This window comes from Xiphophorus maculatus, chromosome 12 (genome assembly GCF_002775205.1).
Source record: "Xiphophorus maculatus strain JP 163 A chromosome 12, X_maculatus-5.0-male, whole genome shotgun sequence".
Classification (NCBI taxonomy): Eukaryota; Metazoa; Chordata; class Actinopteri; order Cyprinodontiformes; family Poeciliidae; genus Xiphophorus; species Xiphophorus maculatus.
The window spans coordinates 2,949,781-2,966,901 of record NC_036454.1 but is presented as its reverse complement, the minus strand read 5'-3'; the positions used below and the strand labels follow the sequence as shown (position 1 = coordinate 2,966,901).

The window sequence follows — 17,121 nt, the reverse complement described above, 5'->3', positions numbered from 1 at the left end:
AAAAATAAATTGGATTTTATACGACTTTAAATGCTGCCAGACTGATGGTTTTCAGTTCGGCTCCAGAAAACAAGACAGGAGATGTTGGATGCTGAAGATGAACCTCTGGTCTGACAGAGACAGCGTTGAAAATGATGCTGCTATGAAAGGAGAGGCGAAGTGAAGCTCAGCGGGTCGATTCTGAGCGTTAAACATGAAATAAATGTCAGAAAACCTCCAACAGGCTGAACAAGCAGTTTCTGCTGCTGCTGGATTCATCCTCAGCTCAGGTGCTGATCTGATCTGTCTCAGCATCACACATCCAGTCTGGGTTCATCACAGGAAATGACTTTTTACAAAAAAATAAAAAATAAATTCTTATAGCTTCACAAGTCAGCTGATGCCAGATTTTATCGTACATGCTAGGCTACATGATGGTGAGGCATTTTCTCCATGGTTACCAATGATTAAACACGCACCTTCTCCATAATTCAATATTTGATTGCATATTACTAATTTTATTTACATGAGAAGTATGTTAAGGTTCTTACTTGTACAAATGGTTTGCTGTGAATCTGCACACAGACCAACAGCTGGTTGGTCCTTCTGACTGACGGATTCTATCCATGCCGTCTTCAAAAGGTTTACGATAAAATAAAAGTTTAGTTTGCATCATTTTGTGGTTATGCACAGCATCCAGTGACCATTTTACAGTGAGATCAACTAAATAAAAGTAATGTTAGGCAGCAAACATACCAGTTACTTTCCTGGGACTTAATGGGTCATTTTTGGTTCTTTAAAAACTTTCATGAAACTTACAGTTTACTATATATTTTTTGTAATTCATTGGTTGCTTTAATAACTTGCAGTCTGTTTTCTGGGAACCTGCAGGGTCCCTCAGCAGATCTTCAGCAGAGTTTACGTCGTATTCTCCTGGGATTCGCCATAAATCACATTCCTGGAACAGACCGGCTGTTTTCCAGAAGGCAGATTTTACTTTCCACTGATTGACGATCATCTCAGCCTGTAACTTTCTGCCACAGGAAGTGATGTGTGTTTAATTAACGTGCAGCGATTTGGCGTTTCTTGATTAAAACTCTGGAGAATAAAAATATAAAGCATCATAAATGAGCTGTAGCTGACTGAGCCAGATGGAGCTGCTGACAGAAACACGTTTTTAATTTGATCAACCAGATGTCCTCCTGTTCTTCCCGTCTCGTTGTGCTAAAGAAACCTTGACGGTTTGGAGTCTCAGGCAGACGGAGACGCTCCTGTGATTCAGTCTGGTTTCACCGTAACGAGGGTTTCTGCTCTGCAGCTGAAATTTATCTTGCATTATTAAAAGCGAGCCTCTGCTCCGAGAAGTGAATTGGGATCAGAACCTGTCTACATCTATGGACTTTAGAAAGGTTCTGATCCCAGAGCACAGTCAGCTCCTGTCTGAAGACATACGAGGTTTGACTGGTTTGAAGGAGATTAAACATTCAGATTATTATTTTTTTCCTGTTATGCAGAAACTAATCTGATTGTTAAAACACCAAACTGATCCTGGTTCAGTCTGACAGACGTAAACAGAACCGAGTCCAGCATGTTTCAGAAATCAAACTCTTCCTCAAACGTCTATAATTCATTATCTTTATAGTGAGACGGATCCAGTCTAGTTATGTTAGCATTAGCATGTTCATTATATGAACTGATGGATCGTTGGGATTTTGTTGAACCTCACAGTGAAATAATCACATTTTCCTTTATGAACTAAACTCCCTGTGAGATCATTTATTACTAGAGTCCTGATGCTTGAACAGAGGCGATAAAGGACAATAAGAAAAGTCTGGAGTCTTCATTGCTTACCAGATGTTAACCCCAACATGAGAGAAAGTTAATGGACAACTTAACTTTCTCTTAACAGTTTATAGCCAAATCCTGTAAACTGGATCATTTTTACAGTTGTGGTAAAAAAAAAAAAAATTATATTCTGTCTTTATGGGCATTGATGTCATGTTAGTTTGAATTTAAAGATCCAGAGTCAACACAGCTTCAGTTATTACAGCTGGAAACCAGAGATCAGGATGAACTTTGACCTGAACCTTCAGATAAAGACGGTTCCAAAGTCGGCCTTCTATCACCTAAAGAACATTTCCAGGATCAGAGGACTAATGTCTCAGCATTAGAGAAACTCATCATGTATTTATCTTTAGTCACATTAATTACTGCAGCAGCATCTTCACAGATCTGCATAAACAATCAACCCTCCAGCTGATCCAGAAAACTGCAAAACAGCCGAAACACTGAGTTCCTTTAAATCAAGGCTAAAATCCAACCTCTTCTACAGGCTTTTCTTTAAGGTTGGTTCTGCTGCCATCTAGTGGCCGCAATGAGAAGATCCTGAATAAAAGTCCCAGCAGTGTAAATCCTTTTCAGTGACTTTCTGCCTGTGTGTGTTTTTCTCATCCTGACTCGACTCTTTGCCTCTTTAAGCTGAAATGTTTCCTGGATGCCGGGAAGCTGCTCAGAGTTTGTGCTACATTCAGTAACAGTGTTTCTCTGCTAACGCCTCTTTCAGGCGACGCTGCAGCTGCTGGTGGCTGAACACAGAACAGAGTCAGCAGGAAAACCAGTAACAAACCAGTCAGTGTGAAACGGGGCAGGAGGTTTTCATGTGCAAAATATCTGTAAGTGGTTCTGCTTCAACAAATTTCAAAGAATCTGAATATTCTGTTTTTCTTGCTGGGGAAGCAACAGTCCGACAGCTGGAACCTTTACCTCTGGAAATAAAAAGTGAGTCTGGAAGAAGTGAGCCAGACTGACGGGTCCAGTTCTGGAGAAAAGGGAGGGAGATGTGTCACATTTACAGAACCGCCCCACAGAGTTCCTGTTTTTCTGTTTCACTGGCAAATAATATAATATAATATATATATATGTAATATCAGACAAAAACAACATGGGAAAAATAAAAAGTAAAGGAAGAAACCTGACCACATTAACAGATTAACTCTGTTTAAAGTAAAATATCCAATCTGGTAAAATGTGGATGTTTGTTAACCAGGAACAATCCTCAGTGGTGTTAGATTGTCAGGTCTGTTGTTTCTATTGCTGCTTCATTCACTGAGGTTTGAGTTTTTAATTTGCTAAATGAACAAATAAACTGAGAATCTTTCAGATTCTGATGTGAAGTTTTAAATTGCACCGTTTGCTCACCTGCTGAAGGAACTCAAGAAAATCCCCTTTTTCTTAATCTCTGATTAAACGAGAGAAAATCGTCACGTTATTTTCAGCTTCATGCAGAAACAGGCTGAGCTGCTGAACAAACCCAAACAAACAGCCTTCATATGTTTGGTTTCCTCCAAACATCTTAAACGGAGAAGAACCAAGTTTCCTCCTTCAAACAGTCATTTTTTCTTCTTCATTGTTTTTCTAACCATCCAGACATGAACTTTAACCTTTGACCTGCTAACTGATGTTGTTAGAGTCTCAGGTGGAGATCTATGGATCGGTTTGGTTTAGTTTAGTTTAGTTTAGTTTAGTTTAGTTTAGTTTAGTTTAGTTTAGTTTAGTTTAGTTTAGTTTGGGTTGGTTTGGTTTGGTTTGGTTTAGTTTAGTTTAGTTTAGTTTAGTTTAGTTTGGGTTGGTTTGGTTTGGTTTGGTTTAGTTTAGTTTAGTTTAGTTTAGTTTAGTTTAGTTTAGTTTAGTTTGGTTTAGTTTAGTTTAGTTTAGTTTAGTTTAGTTTAGTTTAGTTTAGTTTAGTTTAGTTTAGTTTAGTTTAGTTTGGGTTGGTTTGGTTTGGTTTGGTTTAGTTTAGTTTAGTTTAGTTTAGTTTAGTTTAGTTTAGTTTGGTTTAGTTTAGTTTAGTTTAGTTTAGTTTAGTTTAGTTTAGTTTGGTTTAGTTTAGTTTAGTTTAGTTTGGTTTGGTTTGGTTTAGTTTAGTTTAGTTTAGTTTAGTTTAGTTTAGTTTAGTTTGGGTTGGTTTGGTTTGGTTTGGTTTAGTTTAGTTTAGTTTAGTTTAGTTTGGGTTGGTTTGGTTTGGTTTGGTTTAGTTTAGTTTAGTTTAGTTTAGTTTAGTTTAGTTTAGTTTAGTTTAGTTTAGTTTAGTTTAGTTTGGGTTGGTTTGGTTTGGTTTGGTTTAGTTTAGTTTAGTTTAGTTTGGCTTGGTTTGGTTTAGTTTAGTTTAGTTTAGTTTAGTTTAGTTTAGTTTGGTTTGGTTTAGTTTAGTTTAGTTTAGTTTAGTTTAGTTTAGTTTAGTTTGGTTTAGTTTAGTTTAGTTTGGGTTGGTTTGGTTTGGTTTGGTTTGGTTTAGTTTAGTTTAGTTTAGTTTAGTTTAGTTTAGTTTGGGTTGGTTTGGTTTGGTTTGGTTTAGTTTAGTTTAGTTTAGTTTAGTTTAGTTTAGTTTAGTTTAGTTTGGGTTGGTTTGGTTTGGTTTGGTTTAGTTTAGTTTAGTTTAGTTTAGTTTAGTTTAGTTTAGTTTAGTTTAGTTTAGTTTAGTTTGGGTTGGTTTGGTTTGGTTTGGTTTAGTTTAGTTTAGTTTAGTTTAGTTTAGTTTAGTTTGGGTTGGTTTGGTTTGGTTTGGTTTAGTTTAGTTTAGTTTAGTTTAGTTTGGCTTGGTTTGGTTTAGTTTAGTTTAGTTTAGTTTAGTTTAGTTTAGTTTAGTTTAGTTTAGTTTAGTTTAGTTTGGTTTAGTTTAGTTTAGTTTAGTTTAGTTTAGTTTAGTTTAGTTTGGTTTGGTTTAGTTTAGTTTAGTTTGGTTTAGTTTAGTTTAGTTTAGTTTGGTTTGGTTTAGTTTGGACGCTTCACCTTTGGGGTAAATTTGCTGGGATGTTGATTCCTGGAAGGAACGGCAGCTGATTTTTCTCATCACTCTTCCTCTATGAAGGAGGAAGAGTGAAGGACTTCAGTTTGTCTGGAAATCACAACAGTTGTTACTCTGAGGTCATTGCTAACATCTTTCTGCCTTGGCATCAGGTGATGTTTAAGAGCTCAGGAACCTCGTAGAATACATGTTTAATGAAAAATAAGAAAACTTACAGAACTCTAAAAGACACAGAACAACAGAGAATCATGGAAAGAACATCTGGAGAAAAAGAACCAAAAACTGTCTAAACACTGAGTGGAAAATGACTGGGGAACCACAGGAGGTAATTAAAACAAAAAAACTGAACTCAGGTCTGGTACGAAAGCAGATGTGAACACCAAGTGGACCAGAGACCGCTCCAAAAGCAGGAAGTGGCATTCTGCCCAGGGCATTCTGGGTAAATAAACCCAGTGCCAGCTCAAGAAATGTCTCCAAAGAGAAATCCTCCAACTGCTAAAATCTGACACCACTCCATTTTTGTGAAGAAGGAAGTGGTGCTCAGTGTCTCCTTCAGTGGTTCTTGGTGCAGCGCCCCCACAGGCGAGGAGGGGAACTGGTTGCTCAAAGGGTTTAGTTTGTTTAGCTTAGTTCAGTGAGAAAGAAAACCACAGCAGCTGGAAATGGAACAGTTTTACAACATTGGTCCCCAATAAACTGAGTTACCGAACTCTCAAGTAGAAAAACACTGAAACACAAAGGAGAAACTTAAAATGATCAGATCTAGTAATGCAGCGACAAAGAAATGATCTAAAGCTCAAACTTCAAACACCCATAAACCACAACAGTTTCACTCTGATAATCATTGGATCACTTAAAACTGATCGGTGCAACAAGCAAGCTCTTAGTTTCTCCAACCAGGTTCCATTTTTGACTTCATCTTTGTTTCATAGATGAAAACCGTTTGTTCATTTCACATGAGCTCAGGGTGAGATGAGACATCATTTCATTAGACATGAAGAGACAGAAAAAGTCTGACACCTTCCTTCCCTTCATTTCTATTTGTAAAATCTGTGTGTACACCACAGCAGATTTCTGTTTTAGTAACACACACACATGCGCACCCACACACACACACACAGAGTGAAGTCGGTGACTTTTCTCTCTGATTACATCAACATAATGTGAAACCCAGTGTGAATTTCAGCCCTTCAACGTTTCCGCTGCGTTGAAGACAGGAAGTAGATTGTCTCTGTGGAGTGAAGCGCGTGCGGCTCAGCATCAAACTGCAGAACAAGTGGAGACGCCGGATTCCTGACACACCTTTCCTCACACACGTCCTCAACCCGACGCCATGAGCAAAATAAAAAAGGGTAAGGGTTCCTCCTGTTCTTAGTTGGAAAAACATTTTACACAAAAAGTGATACTATCACTTTAAAAATGTAAAATCAGGAGAAACATGTTTTCTGTTGCTTGATGCAGTTATGTTCAACTCATAATGAAGTCTTAAATCTAAAGGCAAAACATTTAGATTTTATCCAGGTCCGCTGTCATGTCGGCGCCCTAAATAATAATTCTGTATTTTTCTGTGTTTGATAATAAAAATACAATGAAATAAATATGGAAATAGGAAGTGAACGACTCATTCTATAAACTGCTGCTAGAATAAAACTTGCTGTTTTCACTTCGTTGATGCAAATCCCTAAAAGAAAATCAAAAAAGTTCGACTTTACAGAAAAAACTCACTCAACTCTTTTTATTTTCCTGCAGAAGGTTAATAAACATCTGAAAAACTTTTTCACAGCAACTTAAATGGTGACCTTCAGGACTTGATGTTAGTTTGTGAAAATAGAACTGATTAACTCTTCCTAATGTTTTATAATCTGAAAGAAAGTAAAGATCTGCTGGAAATATTTTTGTGTTTTACCATTTAATAGTAGGAATATAAAACTTTAATGTTTTACTGTTGAATTTTTTAAGTCAATGTTTTTTCTTATTGAGCCTTGAATAGTTGAGAGTTTCTATTATTTAAAACAAACACTTGAACCTCCTGTGAAAATGAAAAAGGAAATCACACAGTTTTAACTTTTACATTTTTAAAATGATCTTTCTCTGTCTGGTAAACCGGTGCTTAAATTAAATTTAAATATTTCCATCAGATGTTTTTATACAGTACTTATAATTATAGCAGTATAATCCCAGTAACACAGCAGTCCAGTCCCATTTAATGGAAACACATCAGTCACACAGTCGAACAGAGAAGTCGTATCTGATGGTCGGAGAAACGGGGCTGATGTGAGGATTCATGTAATCCTGACAGAATGTGATGAATTGACGTTTGTCTGCTGTATCTACTGTTTCTTTGTCCGCTGTTTCTCTTACAAACATCTTTTCGGACCATTGTAAAAGAAGCACAGGGTCTTCTTTGTGCGTCTTGAAGGGACTGAGGCTCAGCTGAGCAAAGAGAAGACAGTTCATGTCTGCTGGACGGGACAACACTTCACTGTGTGTTAGCTTCACAGTCTGAAGCTTAACGTTAGCCATGTTGAAGTTGCAGGTTGTTTATTTAGTCTGTAAGTTTCCCCAATCAGCATCATGACCCATAAATCCTTCACACAGAACAAACAGCGTCGTGTTAGTAACTGTGTCCATCATTTGGTTTGAAGCTAAATATTTAGCTTGTTTGGAAAATAAATATTTAATTTACTAGCTCTATATTTAATTTGAAGCTACAAATGTTACTTGCTCACTAAATGTTTAGCTTAAGCTAAATATGTAGTAAATATTTAGCCAGTAGGTTCACTTGTTAACTTCAAACTGAATATTTAGCTAGGAAACAAAATATTTAGTTAGCGAGTTAAATATTAGCGTGAAAAATAAATATTCAGTTGGCATAATAAGTGTTTAGCTAATAGCTAAATACTTAGCTCAGAGCTAAAGTTTGAAGCTAAATATTTAGCTTGTTAACTGAATATTTTGCTAACTTGCTAACTAAACTTTACTTGTAAATTAAATATTTAGCTTGCTGATTAAATATTTAGTATGAAACTGTGAATGAATAACATGGAGAAAATATGATTTTGAAAGATTAACCTCCATTTCTTTGTGTCATGACCAAATAACCCAAAATATTGCTGTTAATTTTTAACTGTGTAGCTTTGCAAATGGTAATGAGTAACAGAGTTTGGTGGTTTGTTACAGTTTCATATTGACTGAGAGAATAAAGTTATGATCTGAACATGAGATCCTGTTGATTCTGTTTTTATTAAGTGATGAACTCTTCCTCTGCTGCAGGTTTTCAAGGCCAGAGGGAATAAAAACAGAATCAGTGACTCATTTTTTTATGCTTTTGGTAATATTTTCAGATAATATCTGTGGCCTTCTGACTTCACCGACAAACATGTTTCACAAGCATCATAACTTCAGAGGAAAACGTTTTATCTGCAGCGCCCAGCTCACATCCAGTTAGTGAGTTAAATCGGGAGTTTTTCTGCAGTTCTACATGGAGCAGATAAATATCTGTCAGGCTTTTAGAGCCTAACTGGCCCCTGAGGCTGAAACTGGGTCTGCTGAGATCTTGTATATTAGAACGTTCCTCAGATGACATGAAAACATTTTGATTCTCCTGCAACATCAGATGAAAGATAAAATATCAGAGGCCAGATTAAACTTCTCTTTTTTATATAACATCTGGCTTCACCTCATTTCACCAGCGGATCAAAAGATTCAGAGGAATTTAAACTGAAGAAATATTAAAGACTTGTCATCTCTACATTTGTGATAAAAGCACACAGATGTTTTGTTTCCCTTTTTACCAAATGTTCTTCCTTGCAAGTCATTTCCTGCATGTCAAAACTGTTATTGCGTTAAAACAAGTCACTCCAAAATGCAGCTATGACCTTTTTGATGCACGTATTACTCTGGATGTGTTGTTTCTGGTTACTGAACACAGATTCTTCATTTTTTATAGCAAGTGTGACAAGGAAACAGACTGAAGGTCTCCAGTTATACGAGTCATTAACAGGCTGACGGTTCAGAGAGCAGCAGGAGGGAAGCAGCAGGTCATCGGCGCTAGCTAGCTAGCTCACACCTCGCCTCATGACTGCATCTGGATCACTTTTATTTTACTTCCTGCTTGCTTCGCCGGTGTATGTTACAATCTGAATAAGTCATATCATGAATATTAGCAAATATAAACACATCAACAAATCACTAAACACAACTACAAATTTAAAAACAAAACATTAGCAAAACGGTAGCTCCCAGTGAGAAACCAGGACATCACTGATTGGACGATTCCACTTTTGGCTTTAAAACATGAAATTATAATGATGTTAGTGGGTTTGTTGAAAATATGAATGTTATCAGTGATGCAAACTCAGCTGCTGCTTTACAGCGATGTTTGGAATCAGGACTACAAAACTCAACTTAGTTTTTTCATGTAGACGCAGCTTTCAGCTTCTATGCACCACTAATCTGGAACAAACGCCCAGAAAACTGCAGAACAGGTGAAACACTGAGTTCCTTTAAATCCAGGCTAAGAGCCCAGATGTTTAGTTACTTTTGAACGATAAAAATTAAACATATTTTTTGTATATTGATGATTTTGGTGATGGAACTCGGCAGTCTGTTGCTGGGTCCTTATTTGGTGACTATATGATGTTTTTATGACTTAATGTTTTTGTTTTTATGATGTAAAGCACTTTGAACTGCCTTGTTGCTGAAATATACTAACTGATTGAGTGGTAGCTGCTGTCCACCCATCTAAACACACAGTAGAATCATCTAATCAACCATGTCTCAGGTTTCCACTTTAATCTCTTCTGTTGTCTTTGTTAAATCCTTTAAAAAGCAGATTAAGACACTTTTATTCAGACAAGCTTTTAGTTAAATGCACCTCTTATTGTTCTTTTTAAATTTGTTTTAACTTGCTTTTCTTGTAATTTGTAATTTCATCTCTGAAAGGTGCAAAATAAATGAAGTTTACTCATTTACTACTTCAGGTTGTCTGAAGTCTGAGGTCCATAAAAAGTGTCAGAATGAGTCAGAAGTGTGTCTGGTGTGTGAATGCAGAGAAATGCTAATAAAACGGACGTTTCTTTGAAGCCTAATGAGCTGCGTCCTCCTCTGCAGGTTTGAAATGGTTGGGGAGCCTCAGCAGCCTCTCCTCCCGCCGCTCCCCGGAGAAAAGCAACAACAAAGCAGCCTCTCAGTCTGGTGCGAGTCTCTGCGGATCCAGGCAGCCGGCGGCAGCAGCGGCAGTGCTGGAGGAGACGCAGTCACTGGAGGACATGCAGTCCGGCCTCCGCAGCCCCGGCTACGCCCGCTCCAGCGACATGTACACCCATGTGGGGACGGTTCCCCGCGGCGAGAAGCAGAAGAAGAGCCTCCGGGGCCGGAAGGCTGCGGAGAGCCCGGAGGGCGGGAGCCTGAACCCGGGGGAGAATGTCCGAGACTCCCCGCTGCTCGGCGCTCTGTCCAGCCTCAGCCTGACAAACCTGGAGCAGGTTCGGCCCGCCGCGCCCTGCCGGGTTTCACCTTTGACCCCAGCACCCGCCGGCTGCCCGTCAGATGACCCCGTTACTCAGCGCGAGGCGCAGCATTTCAACATGGCTTCAAAGCAGGACGTTTATGTTCCAATGGACCCGATTTCTGAAAGAGCGCGCAGCCACGGCGACCCACAGGAAACCACCGAGGCGCCACAGGAAGTGGAGGCTGGCGGCAGGTGAGAGGCTGATCGATTTTACCTACAGAGGGAAAAATGCATGTTTTTATAAACCTGCATACCTTACATCTGAATTTACCCAGGTGGGATGTTTCCTTTACCCATAAAGGTGCGCAAATTAAAATTATGAAAATAAATTCATTTAATTTATTTTGTTTCTGAGTTAGGATGAAATTATTTTACCAGCCTAAAGAAATAGATTTATTTCGACTGCAAAACTGTCACACAAGTCACATGATCAACAGCGGGATGTTACTACTGACAGAAACGATGGAGGTAACAGGAAGTGGTTGGAGGAAGATGGTTTGTTTTTTCCTTTTTCGGACAATAATTGTGTTTCCATTAACCATAAAATTGCACAAATTGAAATTACGAAAATAAATTTGCTGAATGGAAACACGGCAATTTCAGAAAATAAAACCTCTCATGTGTTTTGATAAGTTGTAAAGTTTTGAGTATAATTTTCACTTAAATGGGAAAAGTGTTTTTCATTTTGTTGCGCAATAATTGTGCAACTATTATTAGATTTTCCTAAGAAAACCAAAACCTCACTTTTGCTTTCTTGACCATTCATGTTAAGGTTTATTAACAGTTTATATTAACTGAGAGTCTGTAGTTGGTGACTGATAAAAAATAATCCTCAAAAATAAGACTTGGCCAATAACAGTGCACACAGTGAATTTTCTAGATATTTAATTAATATATATTATTCAATCTGCAGCAATCTTATAATTGGTAAATGTAGTTTTCTGGCTTTCTTTGTTAAACTGATATATTTTTAGTTCATCTTATAAGGAGTATATGACACATTATTCTGATTATTTCTCACCACTCCTGGATACTGAGTTTATTTTTGTAACAGTTGTGTTGAATTTATGCCATGAATCCTCACTTTAAAATTATATTTTATTTCTGCTCATTTTTTTAGGGCCCACATTTAGAATTTCATGAGCCACTCTTGGCCCCCCGACCCCAAATTTGGAAACTAGAAGAATGAAATTAAACAGCACAAAAATGAACTGGTTGTTTAAATCTGAACAGCAGTAGAATGAGCGACCTGGTGAAGTTTATCACTAATGCATTGAGCTGGTACAGAAGCGGACATGCGCAGTGACCCTCCGCCTGCTCTGTCAGCTGTCCGCTGCGTGAATCAGAGTCTGCGGGGAAACATGAGCCAGGTCCGGGACGGTCGCCGTGTGTCAGTCCGCTGCAGGGAGGAGGAGGCCCGGGGAAGGTGAGCAGCCGCCTCTCTGCGGGCTCAGCGCGTTAGAGCCGAGTTTTAAAAGCGAAACCACGAGAGTCGCAGCTGGAGGAGGAAAGTTGCTCAGGTTTAATCACCAGCTTTCAGGTTTTAACGTCAGAACTTTTAGTGGTTATCGCTGCTGATGGAGTTCTGGTGTCCCAGTGGAAACTGGCCACGCGTGTTTGATTAGTTTGGTGCCATAAATAAAAGGTGAAAGCTGGATATTTACCTCCAGAGTGGGTTTACAGTCCGGGAGAGGGAGCGGAGTGGATCAGGCTGCAGGCTTTGCCTTACATAAGAGGAGGAATCTGATCCTCCAGTCCAAAAACTGACAGAAACAGAAACAAGAGACTGAATACCTGACTGAGTCTGCAGGACCCGGCAGGCTGCTTCACTGTGCGAAACTTTCTATCATAAATGAGTTGAAACTTTGACTAAAGAAAAATACAAAGTTTATTCCTCAGTGTTTAGTGTAACACAGCAAAAGACTGATGGATGTATAGATGCTGCTGCAAAAAATGGCTTAATGCGTTTTATTATCCTGACACGTGATGTGACTACAGCCGTATAATCATAATGATACAGCGGATCCCTGGTTGGAATTAGGGACTACAGCCACGATAGCAAACACCCTCTAAAAACGCCCAGAGCTGCCTGGGTTAACATTTCAAACACCAAATATTAATAAACTCTGGAAACCTTCACAGAAAATCTACAGACTCATTTTCATTTTGGGCCACAGATCATGAATGTTCTCAAAGAGCCGGTTGTCCAGAATATATTGATAAAACCCATTATAAACTGTTCAAATATGATTAAATAGCCGTGTCTGCAGTCGACATGTACTTAAAATTAAATATGATTTTTTTTTTCAAATTGACCAGGCCCTGCAGGATTTTGTGACAGTTTTTGTGATTATTATTATTATTATTATTATTATTATTTTTTTTTTTTTTTGCAATCAAAATCATTGATATTGTGGTGTTAATTTAGAAATATAAGAAATTTTGAGTTATTTTGCTTAACGCGATATTACAGTGAAATACTTTTTGTTATTTCGGCGGAGGCAGAAAAGTAAAAAGAAATACTGCCACCTGCTGGTGGGAGTGTGTCATTTAAAGCCAACGTTTTTGAAAATTTTGCAGAAAATTTGCAAAGACCTCACAATTACACATTAGTGTGAAAACGTGCAGCGATCTGTTGATTTTGCTTGAATTTCCACGATTGTGGAAGCAGGAGAAAGTGGAGGGACTGATTGATGTTGCGCACAGATAAAAACTTTGCTTCTTTACCTTTTTTCTTGCAACATTTTAAAAGTTTGCTCAAATTTGGATGGAAACATATTGTGCAGAGGAATCTCAGCTTTTCAAGCTGAACTTTTTCTTCAATACTTTACATGCTCTGTGAAAAATAAATCCATGAGTAGTTGGATTTCCTGCGAATAATTTATATTCACGTTAAAGAGAAACATCTGAAAACTGAAGTGCGATTAGACGGGGATCCACTGTACTAGTGATATTTCTGCAGTAGCATCGCTATCGGCTGATCAGTTCTGTGAGTAAAACTGAGCCAATATGAACAATCAATGTTTATAGTAGGGAAATAATATTAGAAGACAATAATGTAAGTATTGTTGCCTTTACTCTTATTAACAGACTAATAGCTATCCAAGCCACCTTGGTCTGATGTTAAAAGTAATAATCCTCTTTATTGCACCATAAATGAAATGTGAATTACCACATGTCTTTGCTTAATGCCTCTCCAGGTCTGGCAGGCTTGATATTGCCAAACCTGCAAAATCAATAAATCCCTTAAATAAACTAATAAGCAGCTGCTCTGTAGTAATACCAGGATAGATACTATGGAGCTCTGTTACAGTCAGAGTAACTGTAGTTTTAGTCACAGCTCCAGATTAAGAGCTGCTGAGGTTAATGACGCGACGCTGAAGGCATTTCTGTTTCCACTTCACCAACCAGTCTCAGCAGAAGTGATTATTGAGGCCATCCTGACTTTTGTTGTAACTGCTTGTTTTTCCTCTTTCTGAGCTTTTTGTCAGCAGCTTCAGGAAACGCGGCAGCGCGAGGTTGTAATGGGAAGCTGCGAGCCGCAGCGCGTGTCTCTGTCTGAAAGCTGCTGCTGGTTTCAGGAGCAGGAAACGGTTTGGGGAATGAAGCCCTGAGGCAGAGAGGGACTTTAACTTCCTCTGGACCTCTACAATACTGCAATACAGATGAAACTGTTGCTATAATTTCTTAGAAAGGTTATTGAATGATAAAAGGAAGTTTCTGATTTAAACTTGGATCAGTTGTCATTTGTACAATTCTAAGAGAAAATCTTTATGTGGTTATTTAAATGATTCAGCTGTTATGTTTACTGGAGAAGAAAATATCCAAATGGAAATGGATTCCATAAAACCTAATAGTGTCAGACTAAAGACCGTGTCGTTTAAATGCAGCGATGAACTGATCATCAGTAAGTGAGTCCCGCTCTATTAAAGCTGGAGTTCTAGCAGCAGAACGGATTAAGGAAAAACATCAGCAATGACTGTCAGCTACATGTTCACAAAAACTTCTGATTCTTTCTTAATATTAGGAGTCAAAAAAAAATCTCAGAAATATTCTAGAAAAAACAAAGACATTTCTGAGTTTGAAAAGTCAGAACATTTTCTGGAGAAAAACTTTCTGAGTTTCAGAAGTTGCAAATTTTCAACTTATGAAACTCAGAAATATTTGAGAGAAAATGTCCGAGTTTTTCTCAGATATTTCTGAAATTAATCTCAAAATTTCTGATTTTCTTTTTAGCAAACTAACAGGTAACTTAACTGAGTTGTTTTTCAATTTTAACATGTTGAGTGTCAGAATCTTTTTTAAGCTTCAGTTTAACACCAGCAGTAGGAGAGGAACCGTCTAAACAGTTTTGTTCCTTAAAACATGAAACTGTTTTTCTTAGAAAACCACTTACAGTGGTAAGTGTTGGTGGTTTTCTGTTTCACTTTTCTGATATATTTGAGGAACAAACGGAATTTTTTCATTTACATGAACATTTCAGGATTCACACCTTTATATTTTTTGTGTGTTTTGCATGACCACATAGAGTAGCACATAACTGTGACGTGGAGAGAAATGCTACATATTTATTTGTTTTCAGAAAGAAAAATCTGAGCTGACTTAACCTCTTATTTCGATTCCCCTAAATAAAATCCAATGTATCCCACTGCCTTTAGAAGTCACCTACTTAGCAAAAAAAAAACAAAGTACACATCACAACTTTTATTCTTGGTTAAAAAAAAATAAAATCCTTCTACTTCATTATATGCTCAGCTCTGTGTTGGTGTTTCACAAAAAATCACAATAAAATGTATTGAAATTTACAGTTGAAACATGATAAAAGCAGCAGAAAGGAAAAGGATGTGAATACTTTTAACAATCACTGGAAAATGCATAACTAGCTGTGCAAGTCTGAGTTCACTGCGGACATCATGCGATTAACTGCAGTTAAATATTTTAATTGATTGAGTTTTTTGACATTACAGATTATTTGAAAGGGGACATTGGATGCATATCAATACCCTTCTCAGTAATCAATGAAAAATGTTTTGTTGGCGTTAATTGCTGAGCAGATTTTTGCACGTTTCTCCTGGTGCTTTAAAGATTTATAATCAGCGATCAGCTCCAAGTCTTTGAGGGTGGAAGGCCTTCTTTCCATCACCCTAATCTTCATCTCCCTCCCCAGATTCTTCATCAGATTAAAGTCGAGGCTTTGCCTGGGTCGCTCCAAAAAGCTTGTATGTCCTCCGGTCAGAAGTAGAGATGCACCAATTCAATACTAATAATTTGTATCGTTACCGATATTGAAAACATTTCTAGATCAGGTATTGGTGACAACATGCCCAATCCATAAAGGCAGATCTATTCAGTCTAATTCTATGTTTTCTTATTTATTTTACATTATATTTAGAATTTCTAACTTCACTTTCTGAACCATTTGAAGGAAAGTTTGTTGCCGTTTGTACATATTTGACGAAGGTAGTCAACCTTTTGTTTTTGTCAGCTTTAGTTTCTTTATTATTTGTTTTGCATTGGCTGCTCTACCAGTAATTGTGCTTACTGAACAGATTAAATATGTTTTTTCATGTCTGACCAGGCGTGTGTAGCTATTGGTGCGTTTAAGTGTTCTCTACTGGTGAAAGGTTATCAAATTGATTGATTAGTCAGTACATTTATGTCTGTATTTAAAAAAAGAAATGTTTTAAGTCGATTCAGCTGTTTTTCAGCATCAAGTCTGTATCGGCCAATACTAAACCTCAGATATTGATATTGGTACTGGAAGTGAATAAAGTGGATCAGTGCATTCCTAATCAGAAGTAAAATGATCTCATGGCTTCAGATGTTTGTCCACCGTAGCTCATCTTAAACGACTGAGATATTCTCTCTTAATTAAGCCTCTCCTCCATACATGCCTGTTCTGTCTGGAGAGCTTCGCTTACTACAAAAGTTACGTAACTGTGCAGCAAACTGGAGCAACACAGGCTGGAGATCCAGCCTTTGGATCAAACTCTGTGGAGTTTCTCATGCTGAGCTCACATCTGCACTGTCTGCACTCAGAGTTTGTGTTTGGGAACAAAAGGTCGCCTCCCCTGACTCGCTGAAGTATGCAGCGTGCTGAGGAAGAACAGAGCGACAGAAAGAGAAGACGTTTCTCTCTGTCGGCTCGCATTGTTTCACTGACTCAACACGTCACTGCTGTCAGGATAAAGATGTTACACTTTGTTTCTCACTCCTTTGTAAAGCTGAGCATTGTGACTCCTGTCAGCCCTGGTGATGAGCCAGCGGATGTGAAAAGTGGATGGAAGAAATATGTTCCTTCTGCAGACAGTTTGTAGATGCATGAGTTTGAGAAATTCCCTCTCCTCCTTGGAGAAGTTTGCTGTGTTGCAAGTTGTTGCTGGGTGTTGTCGAATGAACTCACTACTGCTGGTAGGAAGTTGTGCAAGAGGACAGACAGGAGACAGGAAGACATGTCTGATTCTAGCACTGATCCAACTCAATCATGCTGTAATATTGGAGTTAGCTATTTGCTTTCGTTACCATGGAGTTGAATGAATCAATCAATTCTGGTTAAATCACATCTCAATAATGCTGCAGTAAACAACATCTGACCTTGGTGTGCGAACCAGGCATTTTCATCTGGTGAGAGTTCATAAGCATTTAGAATAAAGACATGAACATGATCATCAGCTTAATAAACTCATGCTGTATAGTAAAACTTTCCAACCACAACCACTAACTGAGTCACATATTGGTTAATTACACACAGATCAATGTTTTACAGACTTTACCTATGATGAGTTTTCACTTCTAGCTAATAAAACATGTCCTTTAAAATTAGAAT

General features: G+C 38.0%; 1 protein-coding gene across 3 annotated transcripts in view; it reads left to right on the top strand.

The window, feature by feature from the left end:
• The first annotated feature begins 6,048 nt into the window (after positions 1-6,048).
• LOC106700065 (SH2 domain-containing protein 3C) overlaps positions 6,049-17,121 on the top strand; it is a 37,664-nt gene continuing 26,591 nt past the window's right edge. For 2 of the 3 annotated variants that reach the window (XM_023343355.1, XM_023343356.1), the window contains exons 1-2: positions 6,049-6,135; positions 9,896-10,487. In XM_023343355.1, the coding sequence (XP_023199123.1) occupies positions 6,117-6,135; positions 9,896-10,487 (611 nt within the window). In that variant the 5' untranslated portion in view covers positions 6,049-6,116. Of the gene's footprint in view, positions 6,136-9,895; positions 10,488-11,568; positions 11,722-17,121 lie in introns of those variants that run through there. The other variant, XM_023343357.1, reaches the window with a different exon arrangement.